General features: G+C 36.0%; 1 protein-coding gene across 2 annotated transcripts in view; it reads left to right on the top strand.

The window, feature by feature from the left end:
- The window catches only part of KHDRBS2 (KH RNA binding domain containing, signal transduction associated 2), a 590,557-nt gene that overhangs the window by 304,220 nt on the left and 265,090 nt on the right, over positions 1-21,247 (top strand). For both annotated transcript variants that reach the window (XM_042985303.1, XM_042985304.1), the window contains exon 4: positions 4,557-4,703. In XM_042985303.1, the coding sequence (XP_042841237.1) occupies positions 4,557-4,703 (147 nt within the window). The remainder of the gene's footprint in view (positions 1-4,556; positions 4,704-21,247) is intronic.

Below are 21,247 nucleotides of genomic sequence, written 5' to 3'. Positions count from 1 at the left end.
AAACACATGAATGCAATTCAAATTAGACTCTATTTCGTGCCACGCTATTCTCTATAAAATAACTGGTGAAAACTGATATGTTTAACTTATATTTTACCTTAGGGTATAACATGGGAATAGAATGTTTGGGGATATGTAAAACTAGATTTGATATTTGTAATGACTTTGTTTTGAATTTCTTATGTTTAGCAACTAATGATTGTACTTGAAATAATTAGCTCATGATACCTTTGTAATAGCTGAACATCACAAACCATGTTCTGAAGGTCAGTGGTTAAAGTAAATATCCTCAATGGAATAAATGTACCTTTTTCATAGAAGATTAAATAATATCAACTGAGTGCACAGTCTTTTAAGCAGAAATCTGAATCACGTCAAACCAATTCACCTTCCAGTGTGTGCATCTTGCATTCTTTTAATTTATTCCCTGTGCCCTTTTCTTTGCTTTTATTAGATGTAGATTCACTCTTCTGTAATGTTAACTTCGGAATAGTATATGTCAATTTACACTCAAGATTTTTCTAATATTTTTAATTTCTTAATTTTTTAAATTTTTTATTTATATACATATATATTATTTTTTTACACTTCTTGCTATCTGTCCCCTGTTCTATCTAGTGTAACTTGCTAGGGTACAATGCTCTTTGTTATAAAACATAGAAAAGATATCGGGCAGAAACATGAAAAGACTACTCACTGCCCCATTCACAATCAACTTATAAGATAATGAATTTACTGAAAAAGTAAACTTTTCTTTTTTTCAAAATATATTTGGAACGCTTGTTTAAGAAATACTTCAAGAGATCGTATTAAATTACTGTAAATGTACTTACTGGTCTCTGGACACTTGTGTTATTCAGGATGGCTGTGATGTCTGCCCATATTCAAATGAAACTTGGAGGTTTATGTTATAAATCCAACTGGAGGTATAGTATTGTTTTTGAAAATAAAATTTAAACATTCTGGAAGACATTGGCTAGCTATTCACCAAGATTAGATTTAATAAATAAATGTTATTTTAACTAGCCCTGAATGAGGACTGAATGCAGAGACAGCTAGTTGTCATCCAGTATCTATTCTCACTTATTTCCATCATAAATGGAACCCCTACATTTTAGTCTCAAGGCTACTCAGCCTGAAACCACAATTATAGCTTCCATAGCATCCAGGGCCACGGTGTAAGTACACTTTTCCCAAAGAAATGTGACCAGAAATGACGTATGAAACGTCTGGCAAATGTCCTTGAGAATAAGATTTTTGCTGTCTGCATTTTCTTTCTCTTTTCCCTGGAGTGGAATTTAGAAGTGATTATAGGCAGCCTTCTTCATCAGCACACAGGAGAGCAACATCTTAGGGGCTGCTTGAGTTCTGAGAGGAGGAACCAGGATCTCTGGATGAGTGAAGAGATGAACCACCTATTCCTCTAGCTGCTTATAGCTTAGACTCTTACTTGAGAAAGAAAGAACTGTTCTTCATGTGTAAGTCACATTTACTTTGGTCTCTGTTGGAACAGTCAGACATTATTTCAAATGCTCCTTAAAATATAAGAAACAATATTCATTATTAAAATAAATTGGTGGAGCATTTTTAGTGTACAAATGTTCTTCAATTTTCTCAAAAGTCACAAAATCCTGTGACCTCACTATTATTATATAAGTCTCACAGATAAAGAAACTAAAGCTTGGGGAATTCTGCTCTATCAAAAGTTACCCTTGGCTCAGTCCATTGAGCATCCAACTCTTGATCTTAGCTCAGGTCATAATCTCACAGTTTGTGGGATCAAGCTCTGTGCTGACAGTGTGGGGACTGCCTGGGATTCTCTCTTTCCCTCTCTCTCTGCCCCTCTCTGCCCCTCTCCTGTTCTCTCTCTCTCTCTCTCTCTCTCTCTCTCAGAGTAAATAAATAAACTTTAAGCAAAAAAAGTTACCCTAATACATGAGTTCAAATATAACACACCTGGAAGATAGAAAGTTTAGTTTTGAAAATAACCAGTAGTAGCTCACAATAGGTTTTGCTGTGTTAACTTTTCTCCTTTAAAGTCTTTATCATTGCTAACACCTACCTTACTGGATCCTGGCTGGAAACCTAATGCTTGGCCTCCAGGAAGTTGCTTAATATCTAAGGACCTCAGCTTCCTCATCTGCTTGTATAAAGGGTGATTGAGGAGGTGAGAGGCAAATGTGCTTTTTAATAGTAAGTTACATTTTGTTCGTGAACATCAGCCTAATGGCTTAACTGCAGAGATACCTAGTTAGGCTCACTTTATTTGAAAACCTTTAAAATAAGTATCATAATTTTTGGGGTGCCTGGGTGGCTTAGTCAGTTAGGCGTCTGACTTCTGCTTGGGTCATGATCTCTGAGCTGTGCCGACAGCTCAGAGCCTGGAGTCTGCTTCAGATTCTGTGTCTCCCTCTTTCTGCCCTTCCACTACTCGCACTCCGTGTCTCTCAAAAATAAATAAACATTAAAAAATTTTAAATGAGTATTATAATTCATATACGAATGCCACACCTCTTAGTATTAAATGTGGCTAACAAGTAGTCCTTAATAACCAGTGGGAAATCAGCTTAGGAAGTATGGAGAAAGGGGCAGTATGAAGAATCCTCTGATTTAACCACCTCAACACCTAGGTACAAATGAAGCTGACCCCAGAGATAATGAGCAGCTTACCTCCCAGCAGAATCCAAAGAGGAAAGAAATGTGTACTATACCCTATGAGTGGTGTAGTTGTTCAGGCAATCGTTACTTCTCCCTAAACTGAGAAATGGGCACTAAGAAAACCCCTTTAAGTAAAAACTCCTAGTTAGAGATAGAAAGTGTGCTTAGGAGGGGTTCCTGGGTGGCTCAGTGGGTTAGGCGTTGCACTCTTGATATCTGCTCAGGTCATGATCTCATGGTTTGTGAATTCGAGCCCCCATCAGGCTCTGTGCTGACAGCTCAGCTCATTCTCTTCCCCACTCATTCTCTCTCTCTCAAAAATAAACATTAGAAAAAAAAGTGTGCTCAGGGACACTTGGAGAGTAGATTATTAGGCTGAAAGGTGTTACTGTTAGATTTGAGTGGGTGGGGCTGGACAGAAAAGCAGGGACACTGTCCCATCTCTTTCATGAGCTCCCCTGTATTGAAATGATGGAAGTTTCTTTTTTTTTAAGATTTTTTTTTAATGTATTTTATTTACTGTGAAAGAGAGAGAGCATGAGTGGAATAGCAGCAGAGAGAGGGAGGGAGAGAGAGAATCCCAAGCAGGTTCCACACTGTCAGCACAGAGCCTGACTTGGGACTCGATCTTACAAATGGTGAGATCATGACCTGATCTGAAATCGAGAGCTGGGCGCTTCACCAACTGAGCCACCCAGGAGCCCTGAAATGATGTTAGTTCCTAGTCAGATAAGCACATGAACATGGGTCATACAGTTACTTATTGGAAATCAATAGCAAATTTGCCTTTATTTATCCAGTTTAGGTCTGTCCATGTTACTTTTCTAATTAATCCCCAAGTAAAGCTAAAAATTACTTTTTAGTTTTTATCATTAGATATTTAGTGAAACAACTACAAGTTTATTGGGGATAGGAGTCAAGAAAAGTAAAACATAATTAATATTATTTATGTTCACATTTTAACCAAAATTCTGCTTCCTTAAAACCCTAGAAAAATACAAATCTGGTTGCAAAAGGTGCCAGGTTTGAATCCCAAGTTTGCTGAAGCTGCTTAAGGTCTTTTAAACTCAGCTTCCTAATCTGAATTGTGAATAATGTGTAAGGTTATTGTGAGATTAGAGATGATACACATCAAATACCCGGCACACGTTAGCAAAGTATATGGAATTGTGTGCTGATTTGCTCTGTACCTGTGCTGTATTAATCGGGATACAATAATCGCTTGGGTACAGTACTAGAAAAAATCTGATCTAATAGAAATATGTTGTTGGTTAAGCTGAGGATACATAGCTCATGCAGAATCAATGCCAACATAATACTTAACCACCATCCTTTTAATATACTCCTATTGACCAAAATGCAGCAGCAAACGATTGAGAAGATGTGAGTATGAAGCTAGATGACAATCTGGGCCAGTGGGGACATAGCCTGGGATATAAACCTTGGTTTTCCATACTTTAATGGTGAGCAAGTAACCTTTTCACCACTTCTCAAAAACTGGCTAGAAAGTTCTGGTTTTCTCAAAGAACAGTTATAATCTTTAGTTTATTTTCTGAAAATTTTATTCGTCACGCACAAAAATAACCCTTTTCTTCCACAACTGAGTGTTGTACACTGAAAAATTAATGGCATTTCTGTAACTTCTTTTCAGGGGCTTAGCATTTTCATTTAGCTGATTAAAATCTATTGCAGATGATAATTATGACAGCTTTTAAAAAAATCATTCAAACACTCAAAAATGATTTTAAAATCTTTAAATGTACCAGATTTTTATTTCTCAGAGGGTTTCTACTTATAGAAAATTTGCTTAGATTATTCCCTTTTGTCATATTCTAAGTAAATGTTAAATCAGTGCAAAATGGGTGGATTTGTATTTCTAAAAATAACCTCTTTCACAGGAAGAAGAATTAAGGAAGAGTGGGGAAGCCAAGTATGCCCACTTGAGTGATGAACTTCATGTATTAATTGAAGTGTTTGCTCCACCTGGGGAAGCTTATTCACGAATGAGTCATGCACTGGAAGAGATTAAAAAATTCCTGGTTCCTGTAAGTGTCTTTCCTTTTTCGCAAAATTGTTTCTCATAAGCTTTTTAAAATGTGCCTTTGATATTCACTGACTTTCTAGACAGAAAGTCATACTGCAAACTAATTATTTGTTGAGTTGATAAGAAGGTAAAAAAAAAAAAAAAAAGAATACAACAAATGCTTAGCGTAGGACCTGGCATGTTGTCATCACATAATGATGGTTTGACAGTGTCCTCAGTATATCACATGCCATACACCAGTTCATGGTTATGAAGAATAAGACAATTAACATAATTATATATATATAATTGAAGTTGTATACTTTTCTCTTGTGTCTTAATCACTTGGTAGTTGACATGTATTCTTGGCAATTTTTAATTAATAGAGAAAGCAGGTGTAATGGGACAGGAAAGATTAAATATGTAATATTTGTAACAAGACAATGATGTTATTTGAAAATATCAAATGCATTCTTATCTGACATTATGCCAGGTGCTGACTCATTATAAAACACCATGTCAAAAAATCAATATTAATAGAGCCAGACATTTGTTGACCTCAAACAAAAATTGGGAAAATAAACTCATTGCGCTCTATGAGAGCACCAGAGAGCATTCATTTAGTAAGGCAGCAAATTCAGGGTTGCACATTGGATAGAATTCTCTACTGATTTTCTAAGAAATAGAGGAAGGTTAAATGAATGAAGCTTTTATAAAGGTTGACAATTTAGCATTCTAGGAAGAGGTCATTCAAATAGAAATCTTGGCATCAGGCTTAGAGCTGGGAATAGGATAATTGGAAGAGAATGCTGAGTAAAGTTTTCTGGAGTGCCTGGGCAGAAGTCTTTGGCAGAGGAAGAAGACAGTAGCTAAGATTAATCTGTTCAATGAAGGAACACTGTAGATTTCTAAAGTAAGCAATAAATTCAGAGGAAATGGTGGGTAAGATCCATTGATTGGCAGTGATTTTGAGAATGGGAAAAGAGAAGAAGAAAAACAGAATTTCAGAATGTAAAAACATCAATATCTAACCACATAATGTATTTATATGCTCAGTTTAAAAATTTCTTTCAAGACAAGGTTATAGAATAATCCCATACCACTCTGTTTGTTCCCTAACTATATATGCACACAGAATTTCTGCACAATTTATTATCTGGTGCTTATCAAAACTCCTTCCTAAACAGATCCCATATTTCATAATCATAAGGATGCTATATTCTTTCTTCCATTTGCCTCCAAACTAAATGCCTAGCTATTGGGTACACGACTTTCCTATATTTAGCTCAGATCAGACCTCTAGTGATATAGGTGGTGTAGGAAAAGGCTAAGACTACTGATATTACTAACTCATTTCATGCCTATAGACAGATAATTTAAATTCTCATAGCGTCAGCTTATTCATCTTTAAAAAGAAGATGGGGCACCTGGGTGGCTCAGTCGGTTGGGCATCCAACTTCGGCTCAGGTCATGATCTCACCATCCGTGGGTTCGAGACCCACATCGGGATCTATGCTGACAGCTCAGAGCCTGGAGCCTGCTTAGGATTCTGTGTCTCCCTCTCTCTCTGCCCCTACCCTGCTCAAGCTCTGTCTCTGTCTCTGTCTCTGTCTCTCTCAAAAATAAATAAACATTAAATAATAAAAAAGTAAAATATAAAAAAAAGGTAATTATAAGTGACCTCTATCACAGTTTTTATGAATATTAAATAGGGTAATGCATATGAAAGGACAGAAAATTATCAAGCACTATATAAATGGATGTTTTCAATCTGTTATATTATAGTAGGTAGAATCTTGGGATAACTTTTTGAACTTATATGTAGAAATTTGAAGTTATATGTAGAAATTTGATGAAATATGTAAGATGAAATGCTATTTCATTGCTACATATATATAGGTCCTAAGTTGTAGACTAGGTTAACCCTATTTTACTATAAAAGCCAGTATTACATCTCACTTACCTTTTCAGCCTTGTGATGCCTGTAATCATTTCATTTATAACTTATCCACTGAAATATATACTCCATGAGGGCAGGGCTGGTAGTGTCTGTCTTATATTCCCATCATTCAGCATTGTGCATGGCACAACGATTATTTGTTTGAGAGTCTGACTGATGGAATGGCTGATTAATAGGCACCAGCAGTGATGCAGATATAAATAGCTATTAGGTCAGGTTGGGGGAATAGTACCTCACAATTAAGATTCTCTCTCTGTACACATCCAGATGAAGACCAAAAATCTCACATTGGCTAGCGTGACCTGTTCCTGCCTGTCTCTGGGATTTTATCTCTGCCTGTCCAGCTGCTCACTTTCTGTGCTCCAGATATGCTGGCTTCTGTTCATCCTGTATTCCAGGCTCTCCAGGGTCACTCCTCACTAAGGCCTTTCAAGATTCTTCTCCAGAATACTGACACGCCTGTCATTCAGATCTCAGCTCACAAGTTAGCAATGCAGGAAATTCTTTCCTGACCACACGGTCCAAAGTAACCTCCCTACATTTGGACGGTCCTATTATATTTTGTTCACAATATCACTGGCTGCCTGATTTAACAGTGCAATTCACTGTTTTGTTATGTTTTAGCTCTCTTCGCCTACTTATTTTCCTCATAGCTCTTATAAACTATTATACATATATATAATACATATATTATATATATATATTCACACACACATATATATTACTTATTTGTTTATTATTGGTTTTCCTGCTAAAATATAAATGTCATTAGGGCAGATATTGTCTAGTTTCACTGCTTTATTCTCTTAATTTGAACAATGCCAGGCATGTGGAAAGTAAATAAATATTTTTTAGAGGTGCCTGGGTGGCTCAGTGGGCTAAGCATCTTGGTTTCTGCTCAGGTCATGATCTCAAGGTTCGTGACTTCAAGCCCCACATTGGTCTCTGCGCTGACAGTGTGATTCTCTCTCTCCCTCTCTCTGCCTTCCCCACTTGTGCTGTCTCTGTCTCCTTCAAAAATAAATGAATAAACTTAAAGTTTTATATTATTTATTTTATTTTTATTTTTTAATATAATTTATTGACAAATTGGTTTTCATACAACACCCAGTGCTCACCCCAACAAATGCCCTCCTCAATGCCCATCACCCACTTTCCCCTCTTCCCCAACCCCCCATCAACTCTTAGTTTATTCTCAGTATCCAAGGGTCTTTTATGGTTTGCCTCCCTCCCTCTCTGTAACTTTCTTTCCCCCTTCCACTCCCCCATGGTCTTCTGTTAAGTTTCTCAAGATCCACCTATGAGTGAAAATATATGGTATCTGTCTTTCTCTGACTGACTTATTTCACTTAGCATAACAACAATAGCCAAAGTATGGAAAGAGCCTAAATGTCTATCAACTGACGAATGGATAAAGAAGATGTGGTTTATATATATAATAGAATACTACTTGGCAATAAAAAAAACAATTTTAATACATAAATATTTTTATATGGGTGAATGGGTGAATAAATGATGGAATGAATAAGGTTTTAAAAAATAAATAACCTGGGGCTCCTGGGTGACTCAGTGGGTTAAGTGTCTGACTTCAGGTCACGTCATGATCTCACAGGTCGTGGGTTCGAGCCCCACATCGGGCCCTGTGCTGACAGCTCAGAGCCTGGAGCCTGCTTCAGATTCTGTGTCTCCCTCTCTCTCTGCCCCTCCCCAACTCATGCTCTGTCTCTATCTCTCAAAAATAAACATTAAAAAAATTTTTTTAAATAAATAACTCTTCTGGTATCTCTCAATGTTGTATTAGCAGATTTTACAATCAGTGAAAGTCCTTCTACTTGATAAATTTTTCCCATTTGCCTTGTTTGCCTTAGCACCAGGCAAAGGATGGAAACTGTCTACTTCATCCTTCACCATAACCAGGGAGGCAAACATGAACAACCAGTTCTTTTGTTACTATAAAAAATTACTTGGTGATCCAAGTTTCTTTTGACATTTGATATTAAAGTCTACAGAAATGCTAACATATCAGGACATTAAAATTTACCAATATAGGAGGTGAAGAATTATAGCCAGTCAGAGGCATGCTAGAACTACCTAGAAAGCTAATATAGACTAAGATACTCGAGTCCCACTGCCATCTAATTCCTCTATGAAATGGAGTGTCTTTCCATGGTCAGAGTTTTTATATTCCTCCCCCACCCCAACATTTCTTTTCTTTTTTTTTATTTTGAGAGAGAGAGAGAGAGAGAGAGAGGGAATGAGTAGAGGAGGGGCAGAGAGAGAGGGAGAGAGAATCTCAAGCAGATTCCACACTCATTGCAGAGCCTGATGCAAGGCTCGATCGCACGACCCTGAGATCATGACCTGAGCCAAAATCAAGAGTCAAACACTCAACTGACTGAGCCACCCAGGTACCCCCTACCCCAACATTTACCCAGTGTGCCCTATATCCAGAGGTTGTAATTGTCCAAGACTGCTGACTTGAGAACATACAACTCCTCATCAAATGTCTGCATGTTGTAAGATGTTGTAAAGCAACAGAGTTTTAGTACTTTAAATGAATTGTTAAAAGGCAAAATAATTATTATTACCTTGGGAGAAAATTTCTAACTTGTTGATTTCCATCTAGTTACTAGTCTTATCAAAACAAGTTGAGAGGCAGGTCAATAAAACATCAATAAATTGCATTTTCCTAATTTTAAATCTCTAATACTTTGAGCAGATACTCTATTAAAGTTTTCATCTATTGCTAATATTTCTTACAAATACAGATTAGGCAAATTAAATTGATTGACAAATAGTGACAAAAAGCATATAAAATCCTAAACTAATATATGTTTCAATGTTAATGCCCTTCTCTTCCCTTATAGTGTATAAAGGGGTAAACAAATATTGTCCTTATTATTATTAGTAGTAGTAGTAGTACTTTCTTTTATGTTCAGGCACTAAGACTGCCACGTATGGTTGTGCCTTGCCCAATGCTAGGGGACAACATTTACATTGTAGTTTGTGAATGAGACCCCCTGTTATCCTTGAATTCAACTTCCCTTTTTCCAACCCTAGTCATCAGATTTCCTTAAAATAATGATGCTGTATTTCATTTTCCTAAATCAGTTAAAATCACCTTCAAATAAGTTGAATTAGGAAGTTTTACTTGTGCTTAATAATCAACTTGTGATTGAAGCATAGTACATTGTCTCATAATTAGAATTTATGAAGTTTCAGCAAATTCTGCTCATTGAATGTGAGTTTATTCATTCACATTTTGTTTTTTGGGTTTTTTTTTTTTTTTGATGTTTATTTATTTTGAGAGAAAGAGAGAGAAAGAACACACCAGAGCAGGAGAGGGGCAGTGAGAGAGGGAAAGAGAGAGAATCCCAAGCAGGCTCTGCACTGACAACATTGAGCCCAACGTGGGGCTTAAACTCATGACCCGTGAGACCATGACCTGAGCCAAAGTTGGAAGCTCAACTGATCAAGCTACCCAGGTGCCCCCATTCTTTCATAGAAAAGATGAAAGGATGGGTTTCCACACAAACAGGAAATTAGATTTGTGTCACAGGTAACAAAGAGATTACTTTGTTACCAGCTCAAGAGTTAGTTGTTGACAGAATTAAGAGATCACAGTATTCATTTCTACCAAGCCTGGTCATGGCCTCAGAATCTTTCTCAGTGCAGTATGCTAAACATCACTATAATATTAACAGAGCTGACAGAATTTGAAAAGTATTTGTCATACCTGGAATATGCCTTTAATGATCATTATTAGAAATTTGTATCATTTAAAGAAAAAGCATTATACATATATATATATATATATGCACATATATATATAAAGATAGATAGAATAGACTACAACATAGACTACATTATATTGTACATTAGTAAAGAATAGAATATATTAAAACAATTCAACATAGAAAAAAATGCATCATTCCAAGTTATTTCTTTCCTGCATCAGATTGGATGTATGTCTTGGTGACAGTAGTGATTCTCCAAATGGGGCAATTATCATTTCTGGTTTGAGATTAGAAACCTGTGTAGGAAACCTCTCAAGAATGTGACTATGGAGGAAAAGTAAATTCTTTCCCTCTTTGTAGTAAAAGCAAAGAGAGGATATTCTTGCCTTCTCTTCCTCAAAGACTATAATCCTAGCTCTGACATGGGAAAATGGCACTGATTGCTTAATATTAACAATCATACAGGAAAGCAAATAAAAGGAAAATAGAAAAGAAAAGAAAAGCAGGGCATTTTTCAATCTAGGAGATAGAATATCTAAAACTTTCATGCATTGAAAAAAATTTTATAAAATTTTGAAAGATTATAAACCTAAGAATGTGTCCCTGAAATGCATGTTATAATTTGATAAAAAGTGGTAATTTGGGCACAGTCTTTTATACAAGTGAATATGTAGGGAAAATGATGTATTAAGTAAAAACCCACCCGTCAACAAAAGTACCGTTGGTAGTTGGCAAGACCTATAGACAAGGTGGGGGATGGCAGCTACATTTTGCCTGGCTGATGACAGCAGTTCAGCTTGTATAGCAACAACATCCTATAGGCAAGATAATGATCAGTAAGAGAATAAAAAAATAAAATTCAATGCAGAGAAGGAAACAGAGTCCACACCTGGGTATCATTTCTTCATTGTTGTGGTGGTTGTTAAAATGTTATCAAGAGGTTCCTCAAATTACTCTCTTCAAAACCAGTTAATTCTCTTTTCTCTCTCATAATAGTGTGGCAACTGATAGCACTAAGCACAAAGCCACATGTATTTATGTAATTATTTCTTGCTCAGAAATTGTAATGCCCCCGATTTCGAATCCAAGAGACCACCAAGGAGCTGATACTGATGCAAATGCACGAGGGTTTATTTGCAAGCTCGAGCTTGGGCCCAAGTATACCCGACACAGCGGAGCAGGGACTTGGACCCCTAGGTTAAAAGGTGTAGCAGTTTTATAGGGGCCAGTGGCCAATGAAATTGTAACACACACAGAAAGTTGCATAGTCATGCCAGTCCACACGCAGGTGGCCAATTGAATTACAATTTACCCTATAGTAACTGTTTGAACTAGCCTATTATCACTCTGGTCAGAATTGGCGTGCAAGTTTGGCAGGCAAAAGGCGGGGTTTAAGAATTGGTGCACAAGTTTGGCGGGCAAAAGGTGGGGTTTACATTCTTTGGCGGTTAGGGGTTCCGCATTCCTATTTGAGCCGGTTTCCAGTAAGGGTGTGCTCAGCGGCTTGACTAGGGTGGGGGAGTGTCTTAAGCAATAAGCAGGTCATGTGGGGGTTATACATGAGATGGTGGGTGTAGCACAAAATGGAGTTAGTCTTGCTCTGCTTGTCCAGGGGTAGGGGATTTTTGTTAAATTCCTTGGATCCCACAAAATGTTTCCTGTATTGCTGTAGTACTAGGATCATATTCTGATTATATTTGGAGAAATTTATAATCATCTAACATTAAGTATTTCTCCTTATCTGGTAAGTTGTAATAGATAATACAGACCTATGACTTAGAAAATAATTAAAATTATTACTTGTTCTTAGAACAGAACTAATAATTTTTATTATGTAATTATAACATTAATTATAATAACATATAATTAATAAGAATGACATTGTAATAATACAGTTTATTATTGTTGTTGCTGAAACCAGGGCCACTTTACTATTGCTAACTGATTGGCATAAACTGAAAGACAGATAAAAAGAAGAGTGGATAATTATTTGAGTTTGATTTTCCGCAAACCCTAATACAAGTATCTTCTTACTCTTCATAATACAAATAATCAAATGTTCACTTTATGAATCTAGGGTCAGGATGTGATCATTTCCTTTCTATCTTAAGAAACAATTTGTCACTAATTATTTCTGGTCTCATTTGATGTCAGGGATCTGAATTCTCCAAACCCATTCTTTTTAGGAGTTTTTATTATTTTTTAAATGCCCTGCATTCTTCTCTTGTTTCTATCACCACCTTGGTTTCAACTTGATGATTTACTTCTTCCCCATTAACTGACATTAAATCACAATAATTGCTTTTGCAATTCCAAGTTAGTCATTAACATGAAGGCTTAGCAACATTCCTAAGGTTATTTGTGTTATTAAAGATATGTGATTCCTAAGGATACAGGTTTAATCTCCAAGGCAAAAAATCTTTACCTCTTAACTTCATCTGATTCTTATTAGTATAAGGAAATTTGTAGAGGATCAAATAAAAATTTTATATTATATTCAGAACATTTACTGAATGTTAATCCTACATTTCTACACAGGTACATAACAAACATATGCCAACACTGACCTGCAAATACTTTTAGAGATGGCAACAACTTTAAAAGACTCGTGACTATTGAAGAATTTGGTACAAAAAAAAAGAATCCAGGGAGAAAAGTAGCTCAAAAATCAGAATCTGTTAAATAAAGTATATAATTTTTAGCTGAAGAGTATAAATAAGTAATATCAATGGTCTAATCAATGCAAGGCAGAAGGTTTGTTTAAATACAATTCAACAAATATTTTTGAACGTCAAATATATGCTAGGCATGATTCTAGGAATTTGTGTCACATCGGTCACTGCCCCTGTGGAATTTATGGAAGCTATTTTCAAGATTTAAAAGATAAATATTATGGAGACATATTTAAGAGAGAATGGAAAATGGGAGACCAGATTGGATAATAAGGACAATATGGACAGTACTAATGACAGACCAGGCAATGTTGATCAAAAAGAAAGTGTTAATTCTAGAGTCAAGAAAAAATGAGAATTGTTTCCTAGGAGGGGTTCAAGATGACAGTGTAGGAAGATCCTGAGCTCACAGTCTCCTGTGAACACAACAGATTTATCATGACATATGGAATAATTTACTCAGAAAAATATCTGAAACCTGGATGACTGATGCCTCCACAACAAAGGACAAAAGGGTGGTGTCAAAATGGATAGGAGAGGCAGAGACACAGTCTTGCCAGGAAAAATTGCACTCTAGGCATAACAATCCACAATTAGGAGAGATCTCAAAAATGCAGACATTTTCCTTGAGAAGTGAAGGTCTGTGCTCCATGTCAAGCACTCCCACCCCTAGATTTTGTTCAGGACAGATGAGCCCCCCAAAACCTTCAAGCAGTTGTCCAAGAAAGCAATAGAACTGTAGGAAATGGAGAACCCACTCTTAAAGGACTCACACATAGACTGACTCATCCCAGGACTTAGCATAAAAATGCAAACTGGATAAGCACTTGGACCATGTGTGAAGGACAACTACTTACTAATCTTGGGGTGTCTGCTGACGAAGCAGGAGCTTGTTGGAACTCTCTCTGGGACAGAGACACTAGCATATGCCATTTTTTTGATCTCATGCTAACTTGCTAATGCTGGCATGGCAGGCATCATTTTGGAACTTTCCTCTAGCCTGTTACTGCTGTGAGATATGGTTCTTGGAAAAGATAAACAAAAGTGACAAACTTTTAGTTATACTCACCAGTAAAAATAGAGAGGACTCAAATAAAATCAGATGTGAAAGTTACAACTTTATCACAGAAATACAAAGAATCATAAGAAAGTACTACAATTATATGCCAACAAATCAGACAAATAGATAAATTCCTAGAAACACACAATCCTCCCAGACTGAACCATGAAGTAACAAAAAATATGAGTAGGCCAATTTCTAACAAAGAGATAAAATCTGATCAAAAATTTCTCAACAAACAAAAGTCTCAAGATCAGACAGTTGCACTGATGAATTCTACCCAACATTCAAAGATTTAATATTTATCTTCCTCAAATTCTTCCAAAAAATTGAGGAGAAAACAATGCCTCTAAATCCAATTTTTGAGGCCAGCATTACTCTGATACCAAACTAGACAAGGACACACACACACACACACACACACACACACAAAGAAGAAGAAAGAAAGAAAATTACAGGCCAGTATCCCCGATGAACATAGATGTGAAAATCCTCAACAAAATATTAGCAAACCTAATTCAGCAGTACATTAAAGGGATCATACAGCATGATCAAAGGGGATTTATTCTAGGGATGCAAGGATGGTTTGACATCTGTAAATCAATCAGTGTGATATTTCATGTTAACAACAAAAAAGGATAAAGATCATATGACAATCTCAGTAGATGCAGAAAGAGAATTTGACAAAATTCAATATCCATTTATGATAAAAACTCTTAACAAATGGGTATAGAGGCAAACTTCCTAAACATAATATAGGCCATATATGACATATCCACAGCTAACATCATACTCTGGTGAAAAACTGACCGTTTTTCCTTGAAGATGAGGAATAAGACAAGGATGCCTATTCTTGCCACTTTTACTCAACATAGTATTGGAAGACCTAGCCACAGGAGTAAGACAGGAAAGTGAAATAAAAGTCATCCAAAGCAGAAAGGAAAGGAAAAACTCACTATTTGCAAATGACATGGTACTGTATATAGACAACCCTAAAGTCTTCACCAAAAAAAAAAAAAAAAAAGTTAGAACTAATAAATGAATTCAGCAAAGTTGTAGGATACAAAACCAATATACACTAATAATAAGCTATTATATAATTACATATATATAGTTATAAATATAATATATATAATAGTATATATGTATAATATATATTTATAATAGTGTATATAATTATATATACTAATAAAAAGCTATAGGAAAGAGAAATTATGAAAGCAAGTCTATTGACATTTGCATTATAAAGAATAAGTACCTAAGAATAAATTTAACCAAGGAGGTGAAATATCTGTACTGAAAACTCTAGGACACAGATGAGATAAATTGAAGACATAATAAATGGAAAGATATTCTGTGCTCGTATATTGGAAGAATTAATATTGTTAAAATGTTCATACTACCTAAAGCAATCTACAAATTCAGTGCAATCCCTGTCAAAATTCCAATTGCATTTTTCACAGAAGTTGAGGAAAGAATTTTAAAATTTGTATGGAGCTGCAGAAGATACCAATACCCAAAGCAATCTTGAAAAAGAATAACAAAGCTAGAGGTATCACACTCCCTGATTTCAAACTATACTACAAAGCTATAGTAATCAAAACAGTATGGTATTGGCATAAAAACAGATAAGTGGAATAGAATTGAGATCCCTGAAAAACAAACAAACCACAAACATATGAACAATTAATTTACAACAAAGGAGCCAAGAACATCAAATGGTGAAAGGGCAATCTCTTTAATAAATGGGGCTGGGAAAACTGGACAGTTATATGCAAAAGAATGAAATCTTGCCACTGTCTTTCATCATATTCAAAAATTAACTCAAAATGGATTAAAGACTTGAATGTAAGACCAATATACATAAATTCCTAGAAGAAGTGGTAAGCTTCTTGGACATCAGTCTAAGCAACATGTTTGTGGATCTGACTCCAAAGGCAAGGCAAACAGATGTAAAAGTAAATGAATGGCACTATTTCAAACTAAAAAACTTATGCACAGCAAAGGAAACTATCAAAATGAAAAAGCAAAATGAAAAGACAACCTATTAAATGGGAGAATATATTTGCAAGTCATATATCTTATAAGGAACTGATCTCCAAAGTATATGAGGAACTCATATAACTCAACAACAAAAAACAAACAAACAAACAACCATATCAAAAAATGGACAGAGGATCCGAATAGACATTTTTCCAAAGAAGACATACAGATAGTCAACAGACACATTAAAAGATGTTAAACATCAGTAATTGTTAGGAAATTCAAATCAAAACCATAATGAGATACAACCTCACACCTGTTAGAATGACTTATCAAACAGACAAGAAATAACAACTTTTGGAGAGGATGTGGAGAACAGAGAACCTTCATGCACTGTTAGTGGGAATGCAAATTAGTATAGTCCATATGGAAAACAGTATGGAGATTTCTGAAAATATTAAGAACAGATCTACCATATGATGCTGTTATTCCACTTCTGAGAATTTACCTAAAGAATGTGAAAATACTAACTGGAAGAGATATATGCATCTCTATGTTTATTGCAGCATTATTTACAATAGCCAAGACACAGAAACAACTGCAGTGTTCATTCATGAATGAATGGATAAAGGGAATGTATTATATTTATATATAATGGAGTACTACTCAGCTATAAAGAAGGATGAAATTCTGCCTTTTGCAACAACCTGGGTGGACCTGGAGTGTATGGTGTTAGCTGAAATAAGTCAGATGGAAAAAGACAAATACCAGAGGATTTCACTCATATGTGGAATCTGGAAAACAAAACAGATAAGCAAACAAAACAATACAAAAACTCACAGATAGAACAGATTGTTACCAGAGTGGAAGGATGTTGTTAGGTGGGAAAAATGTGTGAAGGGGGCCAATTGTATGGTGATGGATGGTAATTACACCTGTGGTGGTGATCACTTTGCAGTATATACATTTATCAAATTACAGTGTTGTATACCTGAAACTTATATAATGTTATATTCCAGTTGATCTCAATTTTTAAAAAAAAAGGAACATCAATTGCATACAAGGAATACTACCATACAGACAAGAGTCGGTTATTCAGTGAGACCAAGAGAGTCCAAAAGAGAGAATTGGGACAGGGGTCTGAGGTGAAGGGTGTATGAAGAAAGAGAAAGAGCATGTTTTCATTAGTTTCTTGAAGGTGTTGGTGACCCACAGTTAAAGAGTCTATTTCGTAATGAATATTTTTTAAATGCAACAAGAAAAAAGTAGAGAATGGCATATTCTAAAACTTAGAGTTTTTGCAAAATCATGTATTTCTGAAATTATCTTCAACTTCTGTTCTAGCAATTAGTTTTTACTTCTCAAATAGCTTATTTTGCAGCTACATAAGATACAATGCAAGCTTATTTTGAACTGCTCTTCTTTGATTAACTGATCTCATTTCATGTTCAGCAAACTGCAATGGAAATATATTGATTCCCGTTGAGAATATTCGAACTAGATATCCAGGGAACTTGGAAGAATCCTTACTCTTCTAAGAAATATATCTTTTATATCATCTCTAATCTTTGCTTTTTGTCCTTTCTCTGTCTGTTGCACCCAATTTCTCTACATAGTGTATGTGAAGATGCATATACAGGTGACCCTTGTACAATGTGGGGGAGGGGTGTCATCTCCACCCATGTAGTTGAAATTTTGTGTATAATTTTTAACTCCCCCAAACTTAATTACTAGCATCCTACTGTTGACCAGAAACCTTACTGATAGCATAGTCAATTAACACATATTTTGTATGTTTTATATACTATATACTGTACTCTTACAATAAAGTAAGCCAGAGAAGAGAAAAAGTTATTAAGAAAATCACAATCATAATGTAAGAAATTACATTACATTTATATGTACTGTATTAACCAAAAAACAACAAAAAACATATATAAGTGGACCTGTGCAGTTCAAACTCATGTTGTTCAAGGGTCACTGTACAACTCCTTAAAGGACAAATAGAAGTGAGTTACTGGATGTTCTGTCCTCAGTATTGTACAAATAGGAATTGGTTTTATTTTTCTGTAACTACGTCATTTCTTATTCATTACCAACAGTTGGAGCAAATCACAGCTTTCCACTCATCCTCCTATAAAAAGAGTTTCAACTTGGGGCTTCTGGGTGGCTCAGTTGGTTGAGCAGCCCACTTCAGCTCAGGTCATGATCTCGCAGTTCGTGGCTTCCAGCCCTGCGTCGGCTCTGTGCTGACAGCTCAGAGCCTGGAGCCTGCTTCGGATTGTGTGTCTCTCTCTGCCCCTCCCCTGCTCATGCTCTGTCTCTCTGTCTCAAAAATAAATATAAGCATTAAAAAAAAAATAAGAGTCTTAATTTATACAATTTTAAGTCCAGTTAGTTCTAATTTATGATTTCAATTTCAAGTCCAGTTCAAACCTCCACTCCTCCCTGAATTTACAGTTTGGGAGTAGCAGTGGGAAGGGAGGCATGGTCTATTCGTTTATCTCCTCCGACTTTCTCCATGCTCCAACTTCTAGTGCTCCTAGAGCTCCGTGAATGGTCTTGGAGATGAGGTAGGAAGTGATAGGAAATTAGAGCAAGATGGGCTATAAAACTGGTCCTGTGGTAATTTGGTTGGTTTGGTTGGTTTGAGTTATTTGTCATTTTCCTCTGATGAGATTTATGGATGATAGACTAGTATTGTTGCCATTCCTCAAATAACTTGCCTTCTTCTTTTCAGCTGAGCATGTCTGGGAAGAGCACAGGGATCTGATGTGCAGTCCTTTTCTCTCAGAGGTGTCTCGATGCTATTCTCCCATCTTCTTGCTTCCAGGGTTGCCTGTGAGCTTTGTCCTGTGTACCTAATATCTTCACTCTCTCTGAGAACTTGAAGGGTTATTGTACCTTGCCCTTGGGGTTGAAGAATTTTACCAGAATATGCTGAAGCTGGCTCTTTTCTCATCATCTAGGCCTAGAAATCAGTAAGCTCTTTCATTTGATAGTGGCATTAGGTCTTCCTTTCAGGGAAATTATCTCCCTAGTATTTGTATATTTTCTTTTCTCTACAATTTTCCTTTTTATTCCTTGGTAATTCCTACACCTTATGGCAAGTCTCCTGAGTCTTTTTCTTTTTTTTTTTCAGTTGTCTTTTGCTATCAATTTGCATCCTCTTCTCATTTTGTTCGTGTGTCCATATGGTCTTCTAAGCCACAAATTTAGGATTTAGCAATGATGATGCTGTCTTCCGTTCCCTTGAATTGTTTACATGGAATCATGCAGATATTGTGCTTACTTTTTTTGTTTTGTTTTGTATCTTTAGAAAATACTATAACTGTATTGGCTTAGGTATTTCTTCTGTTCTTCTGTCTAGGTTTGTTTCTATCCTCTGGCAGCTTTAATTCACTGGACAGGTTTTCTGACTGCTCTTACTCTCTCCAGATGCTCTTTCCATTTTTTTTTTCTTTCTTTCTATCTTGATGTAGGCCTGTTTTTTAGGTACCATTAGTAATCACCAGTCCTCCAAAGCGTTAGAAAGTACATCAGTCTTCCCCACTTGGACCAAAAATGTAGAACTAGGCAGGCCACCAAAAACTTGGTGAGAACTTGAAAAATACCTTTGTGTTCTCCAGTCTCTTTTGACCTTCCCAGACTCGAGGGCTCATTCATTCTGGTTCTTCTTAGCCTCTTTCTGGCAGGGAGAATAGGCCTACTCAAAGCAAGTCTGTGCAGCAACCTTATACTCAGATAAAGTATATATCTTTGCAAGCCAAATTCTTTCTCAAATATTCACTCTACCATTACCATTCTGGGGTTTTCCAGCCCTGGATTTCATGTACTCACTCAACCCACACCCACAATCAAGGCCTATGCCAGGCAGTTTTCTTACGTAGGTCTCTCAGAGAACTCAAAGCCTATCATGCATATGAGCTTCTGAGGGTCTCAGCCTTTATTTCAGCCAAAATATGCTAGTATGTTACAGTGGGTAAAGAAAGAGAAAGGCTCTGCATTTAGGTCACTATCTTCTCAGGATTACTAAGGTCTTCCACAGTTAGTTTAATGAGTTCTTTTTATATTTAGCATGTGGAAGAAATAATCCAATGTAACTTTATAGGTGCCAGACATTGGAGTTTGAACTCTGTATATCATGTGACAGTTCCAAGGTGAGTATTTTGTTTTGTAATGAACCAGAAATTACGTATTTAAAATACAATACGATAATATATTCCACAAGAGAAAAAGCAGAGTATTCAATGAACATGTACCCCTATAAAGACCAGATACACAGTCATTTCCATATGCATTATACAGATGTTGTCAAGTTAATGTGCACAAATACTAGTGAAGTCCTTTCCTTAATGGTGGAAATATTAAGATAAACCTATTTGGGAATTCAGAGTATTCACTTAAGTGATAAATGTGTCAGTAACTATTCTTATTTGCCATTAATAGTCAATTATGAGTGTAATATTCATTTTACTATGGTTTTCGATAGAAAAAATAAAATGCTAATAGCTTATTTCTACTCTCTTGGTGTATATCTTTTACCAGAGATTTTTCTTTTGGGAAGAAACAGTGGCATTTGTTTAGAATCTATGACCTGCTAGGCATTCTGGTGGGTAGCTTATCGACATTACCTTTTGTGATCCTCATATAAGCCTAAGGGTGTATAATGCTTATGAGGAGGTTGAGCCTGAGCAAGATTGTGTAGCTGCATAAATAGCCTGAGCAGCATGGCATAATGAAACCCCCCTGACTTTAAAGCCCTAATTTTCTCACAACAGCGCATTGTTTTCCACATTAGACAATAAAAGAATAGAATGTTTAAGATTTGATCCAGTAGACCTCTGCATTTAATTACAAAGCTATTAATCGGCAACAAACTACACTTGAATAAAACACAGAAAATATCACCTTTGCATAGTTCCATTTGGTTTTTACCATTGGGTGTTTTGAGCTTCGAAGTCTGTGTGTGTGTGTGTGTGTGTGTGTATAAAATAATCACTTATGGTATTTCTATTTATAGAACCAATCATTGTTATTAATATTATATAACTATGGAAACTTGTCCCTTTTTAGGGCAAATTGCTTTGGAGATTCTTGAAAATCTCCAAAAGAGCAGTTTATTCTTAGATTGCTGCCATTTTCCAGATGCCC

The sequence above is a fragment of the Panthera tigris genome, chromosome B2, assembly GCF_018350195.1.
Source record: "Panthera tigris isolate Pti1 chromosome B2, P.tigris_Pti1_mat1.1, whole genome shotgun sequence".
In the NCBI taxonomy this organism is placed as follows: domain Eukaryota; kingdom Metazoa; phylum Chordata; class Mammalia; order Carnivora; family Felidae; genus Panthera; species Panthera tigris.
Note: the sequence above shows the minus strand (reverse complement) of the source record. Positions and strands in the feature narration are given on the sequence as shown.